The 14,978-nt window shown below is 47.6% G+C and overlaps 1 protein-coding gene across 4 annotated transcripts in view; it reads left to right on the plus strand.

The window, feature by feature from the left end:
• The window catches only part of ralgps1 (Ral GEF with PH domain and SH3 binding motif 1), a 729,016-nt gene that overhangs the window by 655,405 nt on the left and 58,633 nt on the right, over positions 1-14,978 (plus strand). For all 4 annotated transcript variants that reach the window (XM_033049388.1, XM_033049390.1, XM_033049389.1 and 1 more), the window contains exon 13: positions 12,944-13,070. In XM_033049388.1, coding sequence (XP_032905279.1) covers positions 12,944-13,070 — 127 coding nt within the window. The remainder of the gene's footprint in view (positions 1-12,943; positions 13,071-14,978) is intronic.

Raw genomic sequence — 14,978 nt, forward strand, 5'->3', positions numbered from 1 at the left:
GTTGATTGGCTTAGTATGAATTTAACATTGCCCCGAGTGAGTGTAGGATAGTGTTAGTGTGCGGGGATTGCTGGTCGGTGTGAACACAGTGGGCCAAAGTGCCTGTTTCTCTAAACTAAACTAAACTGGGTCAGGGGATTATGTATAGAAGTTGGGACGTTGTGTTATGGTTGTACAAGATGTTGGTGAGACTACATTTGGAGTATTGTGTTCAGTTTTGGTCATCCTGCTGTCACCCGTTCCCCCATTGACACAGTTGTTTCTGTAGCACCTTCTGTGAGACGAGGTCTCTTAGGAATGTAGCTATCGCTTCGTAGCAGAACTACCTGTAGAAGTGATTTCTGCAGCAAATGCACAATACCCCATTTCTTTCAAAACTCCTCTGTTCTTCTCCTCGATCTCAATTGCAAAGACGGATAGTCCCTTTAATCATTCAGAAAAGATTTGATCAGTACATGATCAAACAGTTTCCTCACTGTCACTGACACCTGTTTATCTGTTGAAAATCCAACTGGCAATATGTTTCGAAAGGAACTGCAATATGCTGGTATGTACCGAAGATAAACACAAAGTGCTGGAGTAACCCAGCAGGTCAAGCAGCATCTCTGGAGAAAAGGGATGGGCAACGTTTCAGAGTGAAGAACTCCACCAATCCTTTTTCTCCAGAGATGACGCCTGACCCGCTGTGTTACTGCAGCACTGTGTGTCTATCTTCCGCTGGCAATAGGTGGTGATGATCTTGTGGGAGGAATAGATAGGGTAGACAGCCAGAATCTTTTTCCCAGGGTGGAAATATCAAATACAAGAGGGTACAGCTTTGAAGTGAGAGGGGAGGAACGTTTAAAGGAGGCAAGCTTTTCCCAAGATGGAGAAATCAAAGAGCGTCAGGATGAAAGGGACAAAGTTTCAAGGAAGTGTGCTGGCCAAGTTTTTTACACAGAGGGCGGTGAGTGCCTGGAACGTGCTGCTGGGGGTGGTGGTGGAGGCAGAATCAGTCGTGGTATTTAAAAGTCTTTTGGACGGGCATATGGATGAAGGGATATGGATTAAGTGCTGGTAGATTAGTGATGGTCTTGGCACAGACATTGTGGGCCGAAGGGCCTGTTTTTGTACTGTACTCTTCTGCGTTCCATGTAAGTTCATTTACACAGGGGGTACTGGGAATGTGAAACGCGCTGCCAGGGAAGGTTGCAGAAGCAGATAGGATCGTGGCAATTAACAGGCATTCAGATAGACATCCGAACAGCCGGGAATAAAGGGATACGGATTATTGGAGCGTTTAAGAAATATTTAGACATGGATAGGACAGGTTTAGAGGGATATGGGCCAAACGCAGGCAGGTGGGACTAGCATGGATGGTTGGTGTGGGCAAGTTGGGCCAAAGGGCCTGTTTCCACGCTGCATCACTCTATGACTCCATGGGGAAGCAGATGGAATTATTTACACTGGCATCATGTTCGGCACTGGCCTTGTGAGGGAGAGATCTGTTCCTGCTGTACTGTTCTATGTTCCTTCAGGAGAGGAAGGAAAATATAATTAATTAGGAGGTTGGGGGGGAGGGAGGAGTGAGGGGGGGGGGGAGGAGTGAGGGGGTGGGGACAAAATCTAAGATGATGAATAGAGAGATTAGTCAGCAGTTGACTGAGTTGTTTATCAGGGACATTCCCAGGATTTTCCACTCAGAGTTGGGTTGGGATAGAGGAAGAGCGGGGCTGCCGATGTGGAATTCTGTACCCCCGTTCCCCCCGTCTCCCGTCCCTCCCCCACCCCGTCCCGTCCTGTTCCGTACCATGGGAGCGCTGTTGAGAGGAGGTGCAGCGGGCGGCTGTGGAATGCGGCAGAGGCAGGTTCTGCCTGACTGACCCTCTAACGGATGAGGCCGGGGTTTGGAAGCAGCAGGGGTGGACTTCAAACGGACTGCAACAGTGTGGGCATAGAAAGCACGCCGCCGTTTATATAAGGACACCGACTGCTAGCGCAGAAGTGGAATTCCCTGCCACAGGGCAGTGGAGGCCACGTCACTGGATGGATTTAAGAGAGAGTTAGATAGAGCTCTAGGGGCTAGTGGAGTCAAGGGATATGAGGAGAAGGCAGGCACGGGTTATTGATTGGGGACGATCAGCCATGATCAAATGGCGGTGCTGGCTCGAAGGGCCGAATGGCCTCCTCCTGCACCTATTGTCTATGTTTCTATGTTTCTATGTATCCATCAACTGGTGTCGGGAAGTCAGGGGTGTTACTGGGAGGGGCAATAAACTGCCACCATCCCAGGAATGAGTGGGTTCACATATGATGAGCTTTTGACCGCACTGGGCCTGTACTCGCTGGAGTTTAGAAGGATGAGGTGGGGACCTCATTGAAACTTACCAAATAGTGAAAGGCTTGGAGAGAGTGGATGTGGAGAAGGGAGAGGGTTTTCCACTGATGGGAGAGTCTAGGACTCTAGAGGTTAGAGACTCAGAATAAAAGGATGTACCTTTAGAAAGGAGATGAGGAGGAATTACTTTAGTCAGAGGATGGTGAATCTGTGGAATTCATTGCCACAGGCTGCAAAGGCCAGGTCAATGGATATTTTAAGACAGCGATAGATAGATTCTTGATTAGTGCGGGTGTCAGGGAGGGGAAAGCCGGAGAATGGGGTTAGGGAGAGATAGATCAGCCATGATTGAATGGCGGATAGACTTGATGGGCCGAATGGCCTAAATCTGGCTCCTATCACTTATGAACCTGAATCATTTTAGAAGGGACAGTGGATTGAGGGAGCTGGAGGTTTTAGTTTAGTTTAATTTTACTGCCACATACACCGAGGTACAGTGAAAAGCTTTTTTCACTCCAGAAATTTTCAAAGGTGTGGACATTTTTTTTTTCTGCTACAGGAGTGGCAGGGCAAAGTGAAAGAGTCAAGAGTGATCGATTATCATATGTAGCGAAAACGGAACTGAAATTCTTACTTGTGGTAGCATAACTGGTCTGCAAACAAAACACAGCAAGCAAAAGAAAGTTCAATACATTTTTGAAAAACAACATTAGTGCAAGACAAAAGCCCAAAGTTCCTAGTGCTGTCTCTTGGGCACCTGTGGCTTTATCATTGAGACACAAAGTGGATATGCAGAGATGTTGCATGAAATATCCATTAAAGATGCAATGCTAAATCTTGTTAAGGGCCTGTCCCACTTTCACAACCTAATTCATGACCTCTGCTGAGTTTGCCCTTGACTCATACTTGCAGCATGGTCGTAGGAGGTCGTAGGTAGGTCGTAAGTAGATTGTGATGCTAGTCGTAGGTACTCGTGGCATCAAGTAGGTCGGGGCGTTTTTCTAGCCTGATGAAAAATGTCCACGAGGAAAAAAGGTTGTGAATTAGGTTGTGAAAGTGGGACAGGCCCTTTAGGTTTCAGTTGGTGGATTGCAACCAGTTTTAGGACACATAACGTGTCGGAAGGAACTGCGGATGCTGGTTTGCACCGAAGATAGACACAAAATGCTGGTGTAACTCAGCGGGGCAGGCTGCATCTCTGGAGAGTTGGAATGGGTGACGTTTCTGGTCGAGACCCTTCTTCAGGCTGCTTAGGGCTAAGGAGAGATATAGACGGTGATGTGGAGAGATAAAGAACAATGAATGGAAGATATGCAAAAAAAATAACAATGATAAAGGAAACAGGCCATTGTTAGCTGTTTGTAGGTGAAAATAAGAAGCTGGTGCAACTTGTTTTCTTTCTTAAGGGCCTGTCCCACATTTACGTGAGATCATTTACTCGTGTTGTGTTGATATACAAATAATGTGTAAACATGCAGGCTTCAAAGTACCAACACATCTCCCATGATCTATGATGTGTAAGAAGGAACTGCAGATGTTGGTTCAAACTGAATATTCAGACTGAAGAAGGGTCTCCAGCATTTTGTGTCTATCTTTTGGATGCATAACCTTGGCAAGGTCAACTTTAGACTTTAGAGACGCAGCCTGGAAACAGGCCATTTGGCCCATCAAGTCCATTCCGACCAGCGATCACCCCCTACACTAGCACCATCCTAAACAAGGGACAATTTTTACATTTTGCCCTGGCCAATTTGCCCTGCAAACCTGCACGCCTTTGGAGTGTGGCAGGAAACCGGAGCACTCGGAGAAAACCCACGCCAAATCCAATTTTAGGTAACTAATCTACAAACAACATACTCCCTTCTCACCCCCCTTTTCTCCTCCTTACCTGTACCTCACCTGGACATGCGCCCATTTCCCTCCTTCCCCCTCCCCTTCCACCTATATTCCTTCCTCTGGCTTCACATTTCACGCCTCTTCCATCCTTATCTCGTACCTTTTTCTTTTCATCTTTGGATTTTGTACAGACAGCACCCGTAGTCAGGATCGAACCCGGGACTCTGCTGCTGTAGGGCAGCAATACTACCGCAGCACCACCTTGACACCTGATCAGTTTTACTGCAGTCTCGGTTGCAAATTTCTTTGGATACTTTCAAGAGCTCTTAAAGATTGCGGAGTCAGGGGGATATGGGGAGAAGGCAGGAACGGGGTACTGATTAGGGATGATCAGCCATAATCACATTGAATGGCGGTGCTGGCTCGAAGGTCCGAATGGCCCACTCCTGCACCTATTGTCTATTGTCTATTGGCACAAAACCCATGTGCGTCAGTTCAGTTGAGATGATACACAGTCTCATGGTAGTGTACCAGCTGGAATTAAACATTTGCAAGCTGGAAGATCTCGTAAGGTGGAGCATAATCACTGTGCATAGTTATGAGTTGTTTTAATAACTTGAGAGAATCCTGTTCATAGTGTGACAGGAATCAGCACGGAAACAGGTCCTTCAGCCCAACTTGCCCATGCCAGCCAAGATGGCCCATTTACACTAGTGTTTGGCCCATATCCCTCTAAACCTTTCCTATCCATGTACCTGTCCAAAACAAAGAAGGGTCTCGACCTGAGACGTTACCCATTCCTTCTCTCCAGAAATGTTGCCTCACCCGCTGAGTTACTCTAGCATTTTGTGTCTACCTTCAATTTAAACCAGCATCTGCAGTTCTTTCTTACACATACCTGTCCAAATAACTTTTAGATGTTGTCGTAGTACCCGTCTCAGAAATTTCTCAGAAACTCATTCTATATACCCACCACCCTCTGTGAAAAAGTTGCCCCTCGGATTCCTACTAAATCTTTTCCCTCTCACCTTCAAACTACGTTCTCTGGTTCTTGACTCTCCAGTGGTGCAGGGGTAGAGCACTACCTGCTCCCTCGACCCTCTCCCCACTCCCCTGCTGAAGTCCTGCCTCCCCGTTCTCTGCCCCAACCTCACTAATCTCTCCAACTCCTCATTGTCCCAAGGAATTGTCCCCTCCGCTTTCAAAACTGCTGCTGTCACACCAATCTTAAAGAAACCTGGTCTTGATCCCTCCTCTCTCATTAACTACCGCCCAATCTCAAACCTCCCCTTTCTTTCAAAAACCCTGGAGCGTATCGTTGCGTCGCAACTTCATTCCCACCTCCTTGCGTATAACCTACTTGAACCCCTCCAATCTGGCTTTCGCCCGCTCCATAGCACAGAAACTGCTCTCCTCAAGTCCTCAACGACCTCCTCACCTCTGCTGACACTGGTTCCCTCAACATCCTCATCCTCCTCGACCTGAGCGCAGCCTTCGATACAGTGAACCATAACATCCTGCTCATCAGACTCAAAGACCTCGGCATTGAAGGCTCTGCACTCAGCTGGCTCCGTTCCTACCTTTCCAACAGATCCCACTTCATCTCTCTCCACAACCACACCTCTGCTACAGCCGCAGTCACTCAAGGCGTTCCCCAAGGCTCCATACTCGGCCCCTTCCTCTTCATCATCTACATCCTCCCCCTTGGTCAGATACTCCGCCACTTCAATCTGGACTTCCACTGTTACGCTGATGACACCCAGATTTACCTTGGTACCAAATCCCCCCACAACCCCCCCCCTCTCCCATATCAACTCCTGTTTGTCAGCTATAAAAACCTGGATGCAACATAATTTCCTCAAACTCAACAGCGATAAGACAGAATTCCTCCTCATAGGCTCCAAAGCCACACTCAGCAAAATCAATAACCCCACTCTCACCATCGACGGCACCACTGTCTCCCCATCTCCCCAGGCCCGCAACCTTGGCGTGATCATTGATTCCACCCTCTCCCTTGAGCCTCACATCCGCCGTCATTAAAACCTCCTTCTTTCATCTCCGCAACATCGCCAAACTCAGACCCTCTCTCACACCGCCTGCTGCTGAAAGACTCATCCATGCCTTCATCTCCTCCCGGCTGGACTATTGCAACTCACTTCTCCTTGGCATCAGCTCCACCTACATCAACCGACTCCAACTGGTCCAGAACGCAGCCGCCTGACTCATCACCCACACCAAATCCTGGCATCACATCACTCCAGTCCTCAAAAAACTTCACTGGCTTCCCATCTCCCACCGGATCACCTACAAAATCCTGGTCCTCACCTACAAAGCCCTCCACCATCTGGCCCCCCCATATCTCACTGACCTCCTCTCCCCCTACCAACCCTCACGGTCCCTCAGATCCACATCAGCCGGTCTCCTCTCCATCCACAAGTCCAACCTCCGCAGTTTTGGGGACAGAGCCTTCTCCAGGGCAGCTCCCAGGCTCTGGAACTCCCTCCCCCAACTGATCCGCAATTCCGTGTCCCTCACCATCTTCCAGTCCCGCCTCAAGACCCATCTCTTCACCTCTGCCTATCCTTAGCCCCACGTCCCCGTCCCTTTTCATCTGTGCATTAATTGCCTCATACTGTGTTTTGTATTGAATTCTGTCTTTACTTTGTGTACTAGTCATGTCTCTACTATTTATTTCATTCCCCTTACATGTTTTTCCTCTACATGCTCAATTTTTGTAAGGTGTCCTAGAGACTCTTGAAAGGCGCCCATAAATAAAATTTATTATTATTATTATTATCCTTAAACTGTGACCCCTTGTTCTGGACTTCCCCAACATCGGAAACAATCTTCCTGCATCTAGCCTGTCCAACCCCTTAAGAATTTTGTAAGTTTCTATAAGATCCCCCCTCAATCTTCTAAATTCTAGCGAGTACAAATCGAGTCTATCCAGTCTTTCTTCATATGAAAGTCCTGACATCCCAGGAATCAGTCTGGTGAACCTTCTTTGTACTCCCTCGATGGCAAGAATGTCTTTCCTCAGATTAGGAGACCAAAACTGTACGCAATACTCCAGGTGTGGTCTCACCAAGACCCTGTACAACTGCAGTAGAATCTCCCTGCTCCTATACTCAAATCCTTTTGCTATGAATGCTAACATACCATTCGCCTTCTTCATTGCCTGCTGCACCTGCATGCCTACTTTTAATGACTGGTGTACCATGACACCCAGGTCTCGTTGCATCTCCCCCTTTCCTAATCGGCCACCATTCAGATAATAGTCTACTTTCCTGTTTTTGCCACCAAAGTGGATAACCTCACATTTATCCACATTATACTGCATCTGCCATGCATTTGCCCACTCACCCAGCCTATCCAAGTCACCTTGCAGCCTCCTAGCATCCTCCTCACAGCTAACACTGCCCCCCAGCTTCGTGTCATCCGCAAACTTGGAGATGTTGCATTCAATTCCCTCGTCCAAATCATTAGTATATATTGTAAATAGCTGGGGTCCCAGCACTGAGCCTTGCGGTACCCCACTAGTCACTGCCTGCCATTGTGAAAAGGATCCGTTTACTCCTACTCTTTGCTTCCTGTTTGCCAGCCAGTTCTCTATCCACATCAATACTGAACTCCAATACCGTGTGCTTTAAGTTTGTATACTAATCTCTTATGTGGGACCTTGTCGAAAGCCTTCTGAAAGTCCAGATATAACACATCCACTGGTTCTTCCTTATCCACTCTACTAGTTACATCCTCGAAAAATTCTATAAGATTCGTCAGACATGATTTACCTTTCATAAATCCATGCTGACTTTGTCCAATGATTTCACCACTTTCCAAATGTGCTGCTATCCCATCTTTAATAACTGATTCTAGCAGTTTCCCCACTACCGATGTTAGACTAACTAGTCTGTAATTCCCCGTTTTCTCTCTCCCTCCCTTTTTAAAAAGTGGGGTTACATTAGCTATCCTCCAATCCTCAGGAACTGCTCCAGAATCTAAAGAGTTTTGAAAAATTATCACTAATGCATCCACTATTTCTGGGGCTACTTCCTTAAGTACTCTGGGATGCAGCCTATCTGGCCCTGGGGATTTATCGGCCTTTAAGCCATTCAATTTACCTAACACCACTTCCCGGCTAAACTGGATTTCACTCAGTTCCTCCATCTCATTTGACCCCTGGTACCCTGCTATTTCCGGCAGATTATTTATGTATTCCTTAGTGAAGACGGAACCAAAGTAGTTATTCAAATGGTCTGTCATGTCCATGTTCCCCATGATCAATTCACCTGTTTCTGACTGCAAGGGACCTACATTTGTTTGAACTAATCTTTTTCTCTTCACATATCTATAAAAACTTTTGCAGTAAGTTTTTATGTTCCCTGCCAGTTTTCTTTCATAATCTATTTTCCCTTTCCTAATTAAACCCTTTGTCCTCCTCTGCTGGTCTCTGAATTTCTCCCAGTCCTCTGATAGGCTGCTTTTTCTGGCTAATTTGTACGCTTCTTCTTTTGTTTTGATACTATCCCTGAATTCCCTTGTTATCCACGGATGCACTACCTTCCCTGATTTATTTTTTTGCCACACACCAAAGACGTGCGGGTTTGTAGGTTAATTGGTCGTCTGTAAATTGCCCCGAATATGTAAGGGGTGGATGAAAAAGTGGGATAACATGTAACTGCGGTGAACGGGTAATCGATGGTCGGCATAGACTTGGTGGGCCGAAGGGCCTGTTTCCATGCTGTGTAAAGCCATACTGGGCTATATGGAAACCACAATGGCTGCTATACGTTGAACCAACTCTCTGTGTTTCTTCACCTCTGTTAATCAGCTCCTAAAGCTCCTGGAGATATTACTTGCAGCTGCAGGAGCAAATCTTGCCACTAAATAAAGAAAGAGAACACCCCTCCCCTCTTCCCCCTCCCCTCTTCCCCCTCCCCCCTTCCCCCTCCCCCTCCCCCTCCCCTCCCTGTGCCCCATCTGGGTGAGCTACCATTTCTCCCAGAATCTCACCATCCTCTCCCTTCCCCCCTCTCCACCTCCTGTTTCTTTCCTTTCTTTCCACCTAGAATCCCTTCCTCTGGCTTCACATTTCATCTTCTCTCCCTATCTCACACCCTTTTGTCTTTTCATCTCTGGCCTTTGTCCACCTGTCTGCCAACCAACCCCACCTCGCCTGATTCCACCTATCATTCACAAGGCTTTGTCCAACTCGCCACCCTTCTTCCAACTTTCTCCCCCCCCCCCCCCCCCCCCCCCCCTACTTACATTTAGTCTGAAGAAGGGTCCCAACCCGAATAGTCACATCCATGTTCTCCAGAGATGCTGCCTGACCCATTGAGTTACTCCAGCACCTTGTGTCTATCTTCTCCAGAGATGCTGCCTGACCCACTGAGTTACTCCAGCACTCTGTGTCTTTGAAAGAAACATTTCAGACTGCGTTTAATTATGTCCACAGCCAGTGCTGGCATTGTTTTCAGGTGACCTAAAGTGATTTTAACGTTTTCTGCTGAACGAACACATTTCCAGGCCAACAGTGATGCAATAAGATAGTCACGTCCGACAACAATTAAGCTGAGGTTCCCTGCGTTGTGCTTTTGCAGAAGTGTGGAGCATGTTGGTAGTAAATGTCTGGCGCTCTCCAGCACATGAATCACATTGATCTCTGAATGTGCAATGCATTACCTTTGAAACTGTGTCGGAAGGAACTGCAGATGCTGTTTTAAACCGAAGATAAACTCAAAAATCTGGAGTAACTCAGCGGGACAGGCAACATCTCCGGAGAGAAGGAATGGTCTCCTCCATTGTCAGAGTGAGGCTAAACGCAAATTAGAGGAACAGCATCTCATATTTTGCTTGTGCAGCTTACAGCCCAGTGGAATGAACATTGATTTCTCTAACTTCAAGTAACGGCACTCCATCTCTCTCCATCCCTCCCCCACCCAAGTCGCACCAGCTTCTCGTTCTCACCTAGCAAACAGCTAACAATGGCCTGTTTCTCCTTTCTCATCATTACTTTTTTGCATATCTTTCTTTCCTTGTTCTATATTTCTCTATATCATCGTCTATTTCTCTCGTTTCCCTTTCTCGTGACTTTCTCCTTTGAAAGTGCTCTTTTTACTGGCACTGCTCCGTCCATATGTTTGTACAGCCACAACGTTACCTGTCTGGAGGTCAGAAGAACATCAGTGCCACTTTAGGATTAGCTTTGAACCACTTGGATTGTCACGTGTTCTGGAGTATAGTGAAAAGCTTTACGTTGCATGCTATCTAATCTGTGGTGCAGCTGGTAGAGCCGCTGCCTCACAGCGCCAGAGACCCAGGTTTAATCCTGACCTCAGGTGCTGCCTGTGTGGAGTGTGCACGTTCTCCCTGTGACCGCCTGGGTTTCCTCCGTTTTGCTCACACATCCCAAAGACGTGCGGGTTTGTAGGTTATTTGGCCCCTCTGTAAATTTCCCCTAGAGTGTAGGGAATGGATGAGAAAGCGGGATCACATTGAACTAATGTGGACGGGTGATCGATGGTCGGTGTGGACTCAGTGGGCCGAAGGGCCTCTTTCCATGCTGTGTCTCTAAGCTCTCCATCACAAATGCACAATGACTGCCGTGTTCATTATCTATAAGGTTTGCTCAATGCCTCCCCCAAGTACCTCTCAAGGCAGGGCCTTGACCACCAAGATAGACAAAAATAGCATGTACTTGTCCCTTCTCCAGCTAACACAGCACCAGCCACTGAAATATATGGTCACTGATTCTTCATTGCTGGACCTGTGTGGGAGCATTCTTGTCTTATTCTTATCACACAGGCAGCAACAGTACAAGAGCCTACAGCTTCTGCCTTCACTAAGATGCGAATGAAATGTCGTGAATGAAAATACTTCAGATAGACGTGGGTCCACGGAACCTTTGTTCTAGCACAGGGCTGTCATTGGGATGTGGACACCTTTGAGAGGTGCACACCATGCTGTCTGGATTAGGAGGTATTAGCCAGAAGAAGAGTTTGGACAACCTTGGATTGTTTTCTCTGGAGCTTCGGAGGTTGAGGGGAGACCGCATAGAAGTTTATAAATTGATGAGAAGCATAGATAGAGTCAGACAGTCTGGATTTTTTCCCCAAGGTGGAAATGTCAATGACCAGAGAACATGACGTCAAGTGTTTCATTGTTACATGTCCCAAACAGAACAATGAAATTCTTACTTGCAGCAGAACAACAGAATATGTAAACGTCCTTCACTGTAAGCAAGATAATAAACAAGAGAGAAAAGTTCAGTACTTCTTCAAACCCAAACTGTAAACCGTGGACCATCTTTGATTGCACAAAGGACTTTGGGCTTTTTTTGCACTAGTATTGGGATTATGAATTGACTTCATTGTTCCGTTTCAGTACATACAGCAATAAAACTCTCTTAACTCCTCCACTATAATAATAATAATAATGGATGGGATTTATATAGTGCCTTTCTAATACTCAAGGCGCTTTACATCGCATTATTCATTCACTCCTCAGTCACACTCGGTGGTGGTAAGCTACTTCTGTAGCCACAGCTGCCCTGGGGCAGACTGACGGAAGCGTGGCTGCCAATCTGCGCCTACGGCCCCTCCGACCACCACCAATCACTCACACACATTCACACACATTCACACTGAACACCGGCGTGCCACAGGGCTGTATGCTCAGCCCTCTCCTCTACTCCCTCTTCACCCACGACTGCATCCCTAAGTACGGATCCAACGCCATCATTAAGTTTGCTGACGACACCACGGTGGTAGGACTGATCAGTGACAATGATGAGTTAGCCTATAGAGAGGAGGTCCAGCACCTGACAACCTGGTGTGCCAACAATAACCTCGTCCTCAACTCCAAGAAGACGAAGGAAATTATTGTCGACTTCAGGAAGGTCAGAGGAGGCAGTCATACCCCCATCCATATAAACGGGACTGAGGTGGAGCGCGTCTCCAGCTACAAATTCCTTGGGGTACATATCGCGGAGGATTTGTCCTGGTCCCTCAACACCTCCAAGCTGATCAAAAAGGCACAGCAGCGCCTTTACTTCTGAGGAGGCTCAAGAAAGCCCACCTGTCCCCCCAGATCCTGACCAACTTCTACCGCTGTACCATCGAGAGCATCCTGACCACCTGCTTCACGGTATGGTACAGCAGCTGCACTGTTGCGGACAGGAAGGCACTACAACGGGTGGTGAAAACCGCGCAGCACATCATCGGTGCCCCGCTCCCTGCCATGGATGCCCTCCACCGAAAGCGGTGTCTGAGACGGGCTGGGAAGATCATTAAAGACCCCTCCCACCCCAACCATGGACTGTTTGCCCTCCTCCCATCAGGGAGGCGGTACAGGAGCCTCAGGTCTCGTACCAGTAGGATGAGGAACAGCTTCTACAATTATACCATCACATTGCTGAACTCGGAGTCCCGCCGATAGATTTCTCCGGTCCCTCCGTCCCCATTGTTTAATTATTCTGTATTTTTGATTATTCTGTATCTTCTTTTTTTTTTTTTTTTTTTCTATATTGCACTACTACGGACTGACGCAAAACTGCATTTCGTTGTACCCATACTCAGTATTTGTGCAATGACATTAAAGTTGAATTGAATTGAATTGAATTGAGCCTTGGTATCTATGAGTCCCATGTATACTGACATGTTCCGCCACTGCAGGTGAGAGGTTCGTTGTTGCATTGTCGGTACATTTAAAAATGAAACTCTCTTATCTCTCTGGGCTCTTGTATGAACGCTCCGGATGAGTGCTGACGGCCAGTCTCTTTCCTTGCAGGTCCCTCGGAGGTTTCGGCGTCGGTGAGGTACAGCCGGAGACCAACGTGTCCGGACACGGCGGTCACAGGGAGCCCCGGCACTCCCCCCGTGCCCAGACACCGCAAGAGCCACAGCCTGGGAAACAAGTGAGTCATCGCCTCTCCACACTCTCCAGAGAGTTGAAACCGGCCGAGGCACTGAGCTTAAACACAGTGACATCCTTACCTCATGCTGGCGCTCATTACGCAGGGGATTTAGCTCAGTTTAGTTTAGTTTAGTTTAGCTTAGTTTGGTTTGGTTTAGCTTAGTTTAGTTTAGCTTAGCTTTTGGTTTAGTTTGGTTTGGTTTAATTTGGTTTAGTTTGGTTTAGTTTGGTTTGGTTTGGTTTAGTTTAGTTTTGGTTTAGTTTGGTTCGGTTCAGTTTAGTTTAGTATAGTTATGCCCCTGTCCTACTTAGGAAACCTGAACGGAAACCTCTGGAGATTTTGCGCCCCACCCAAGGTTCCGTGCGGTTCCCGGAGGGTGCAGATGGTTGCCGGAGGTTGCAGGTAGTGGAAGCAGGTAGGGAGACTGACGAAAACCTCCGGGAACCGCACGGAAACCTTGGGTGGGGCGCAAAGTCTCCAGAGGTTTCCGTTCAGGTTTCCTATGTGGGACAGGGGCATTAGAGATACAATGTGGAAACAGGCCCTTTGGCCCACCGAGTCCATGCCGACCAACAATCATCCGTTCACAACAATAGCTTTTCACTGTAGATCGGTGCATGTGAAAATTAAACTAAACTCAAACTGGTTCTATCCTACACACCATCCAACATATTTCACTCATTGTTTCAGGTTGATAATCTTATTAATAGGTTTAGTTTAGTTTAGCTTCCTTTAGAGATACAGTTTGGAAACAGGCCGATCTACAGTCCCACTGAGTTCGCACCGACCATTGATCACTCCTTCACACTAGTTCTACCCTATACACTCGGGACAATTTACTGTGAGGCGGCAACTCTACAGATACGCCACCGAACCACCCTAAGACAAAGACTACGACAGCCATCCCCAGCGATTGCTTTCAGATCTTCTCGGTGAAGCTTTAGTATTCCTCCAGCACATTGTTCATTGCCCAGCGACCCTTTATCGCCCCGACAACCTGAACGGCTGTTCAAAATATCTTCAAATTGCCTTTTAACCTTCTCAATCCGCAAGCATTATGTGAGGCTAGTCAAAAACTGCTTTCAGAAGCTGGGTGTATTTGGTTCCATTGGTGTCAACTGCAGTTCAACCAGCTCGCTGGCTGAATGCATCAGGGAGCTGCCATGAACTGAACGTTAATCAAGTGTTTCCAGATGCAGTTCTTCTACCTCCTGGTGCACCCTTTACCTGCTGGCTGAGATCCAGTCTCTCTCTCCCTGTAGCTGTCTGATCTGTGTCAGCACTCACACAGTTGGGCGTTGAGAATTCCCAGCTGGGACGTCAGGCACAGCACTGCCAGCTCAGCACAGCACAAAGTACCTGAGCAAACCCAGACAGGGCCACCAGATCCACATGAGATCCCCACCTCCCCTTCTCTCTGTGTGGAGTTTGCAAGTTCCGTACAAGGCGCTGGTGAGGCCACAGTTGGAGTGCTGTGTCAACCTGCCACGGGAGAGATGTGTAGGAAGGAACTGCAGACGCTGGTTTAATCCGAAGATAGACACAAAAAGCCTGAGTAACTCGGCGGGACAGGCAGCATCCTTGGAGAGAAGGAATGGGTGAGGTTTCGGGTCGAGACCTGAAGAAGGGTTTTCACCAGAAGCTCGGGGTTTCCTCCTACACTCCAAAGACCTGCAGGTTTGTAGATTCATTGGCCTCTGTTCCCACTGTCTAGGATAGAACTAGTGCACAGGTGATCATTGGTTGGTGTGGACTCGGTGGGCCAAAGGGCCTGTTTCCACACTATCTCTAAACTCTTAAATAAAAGATTTCCAAGGATATGGCCAGGACCTGGCCTGATCTATAGGGAGAGGTTGAGCAGCCAAGGGCTGTAGGAGGATGAGATGTAACCTTATAGAGGTATATACG

This window comes from Amblyraja radiata, chromosome 32, assembly GCF_010909765.2.
Source record: "Amblyraja radiata isolate CabotCenter1 chromosome 32, sAmbRad1.1.pri, whole genome shotgun sequence".
NCBI classification, from domain to species: domain Eukaryota; kingdom Metazoa; phylum Chordata; class Chondrichthyes; order Rajiformes; family Rajidae; genus Amblyraja; species Amblyraja radiata.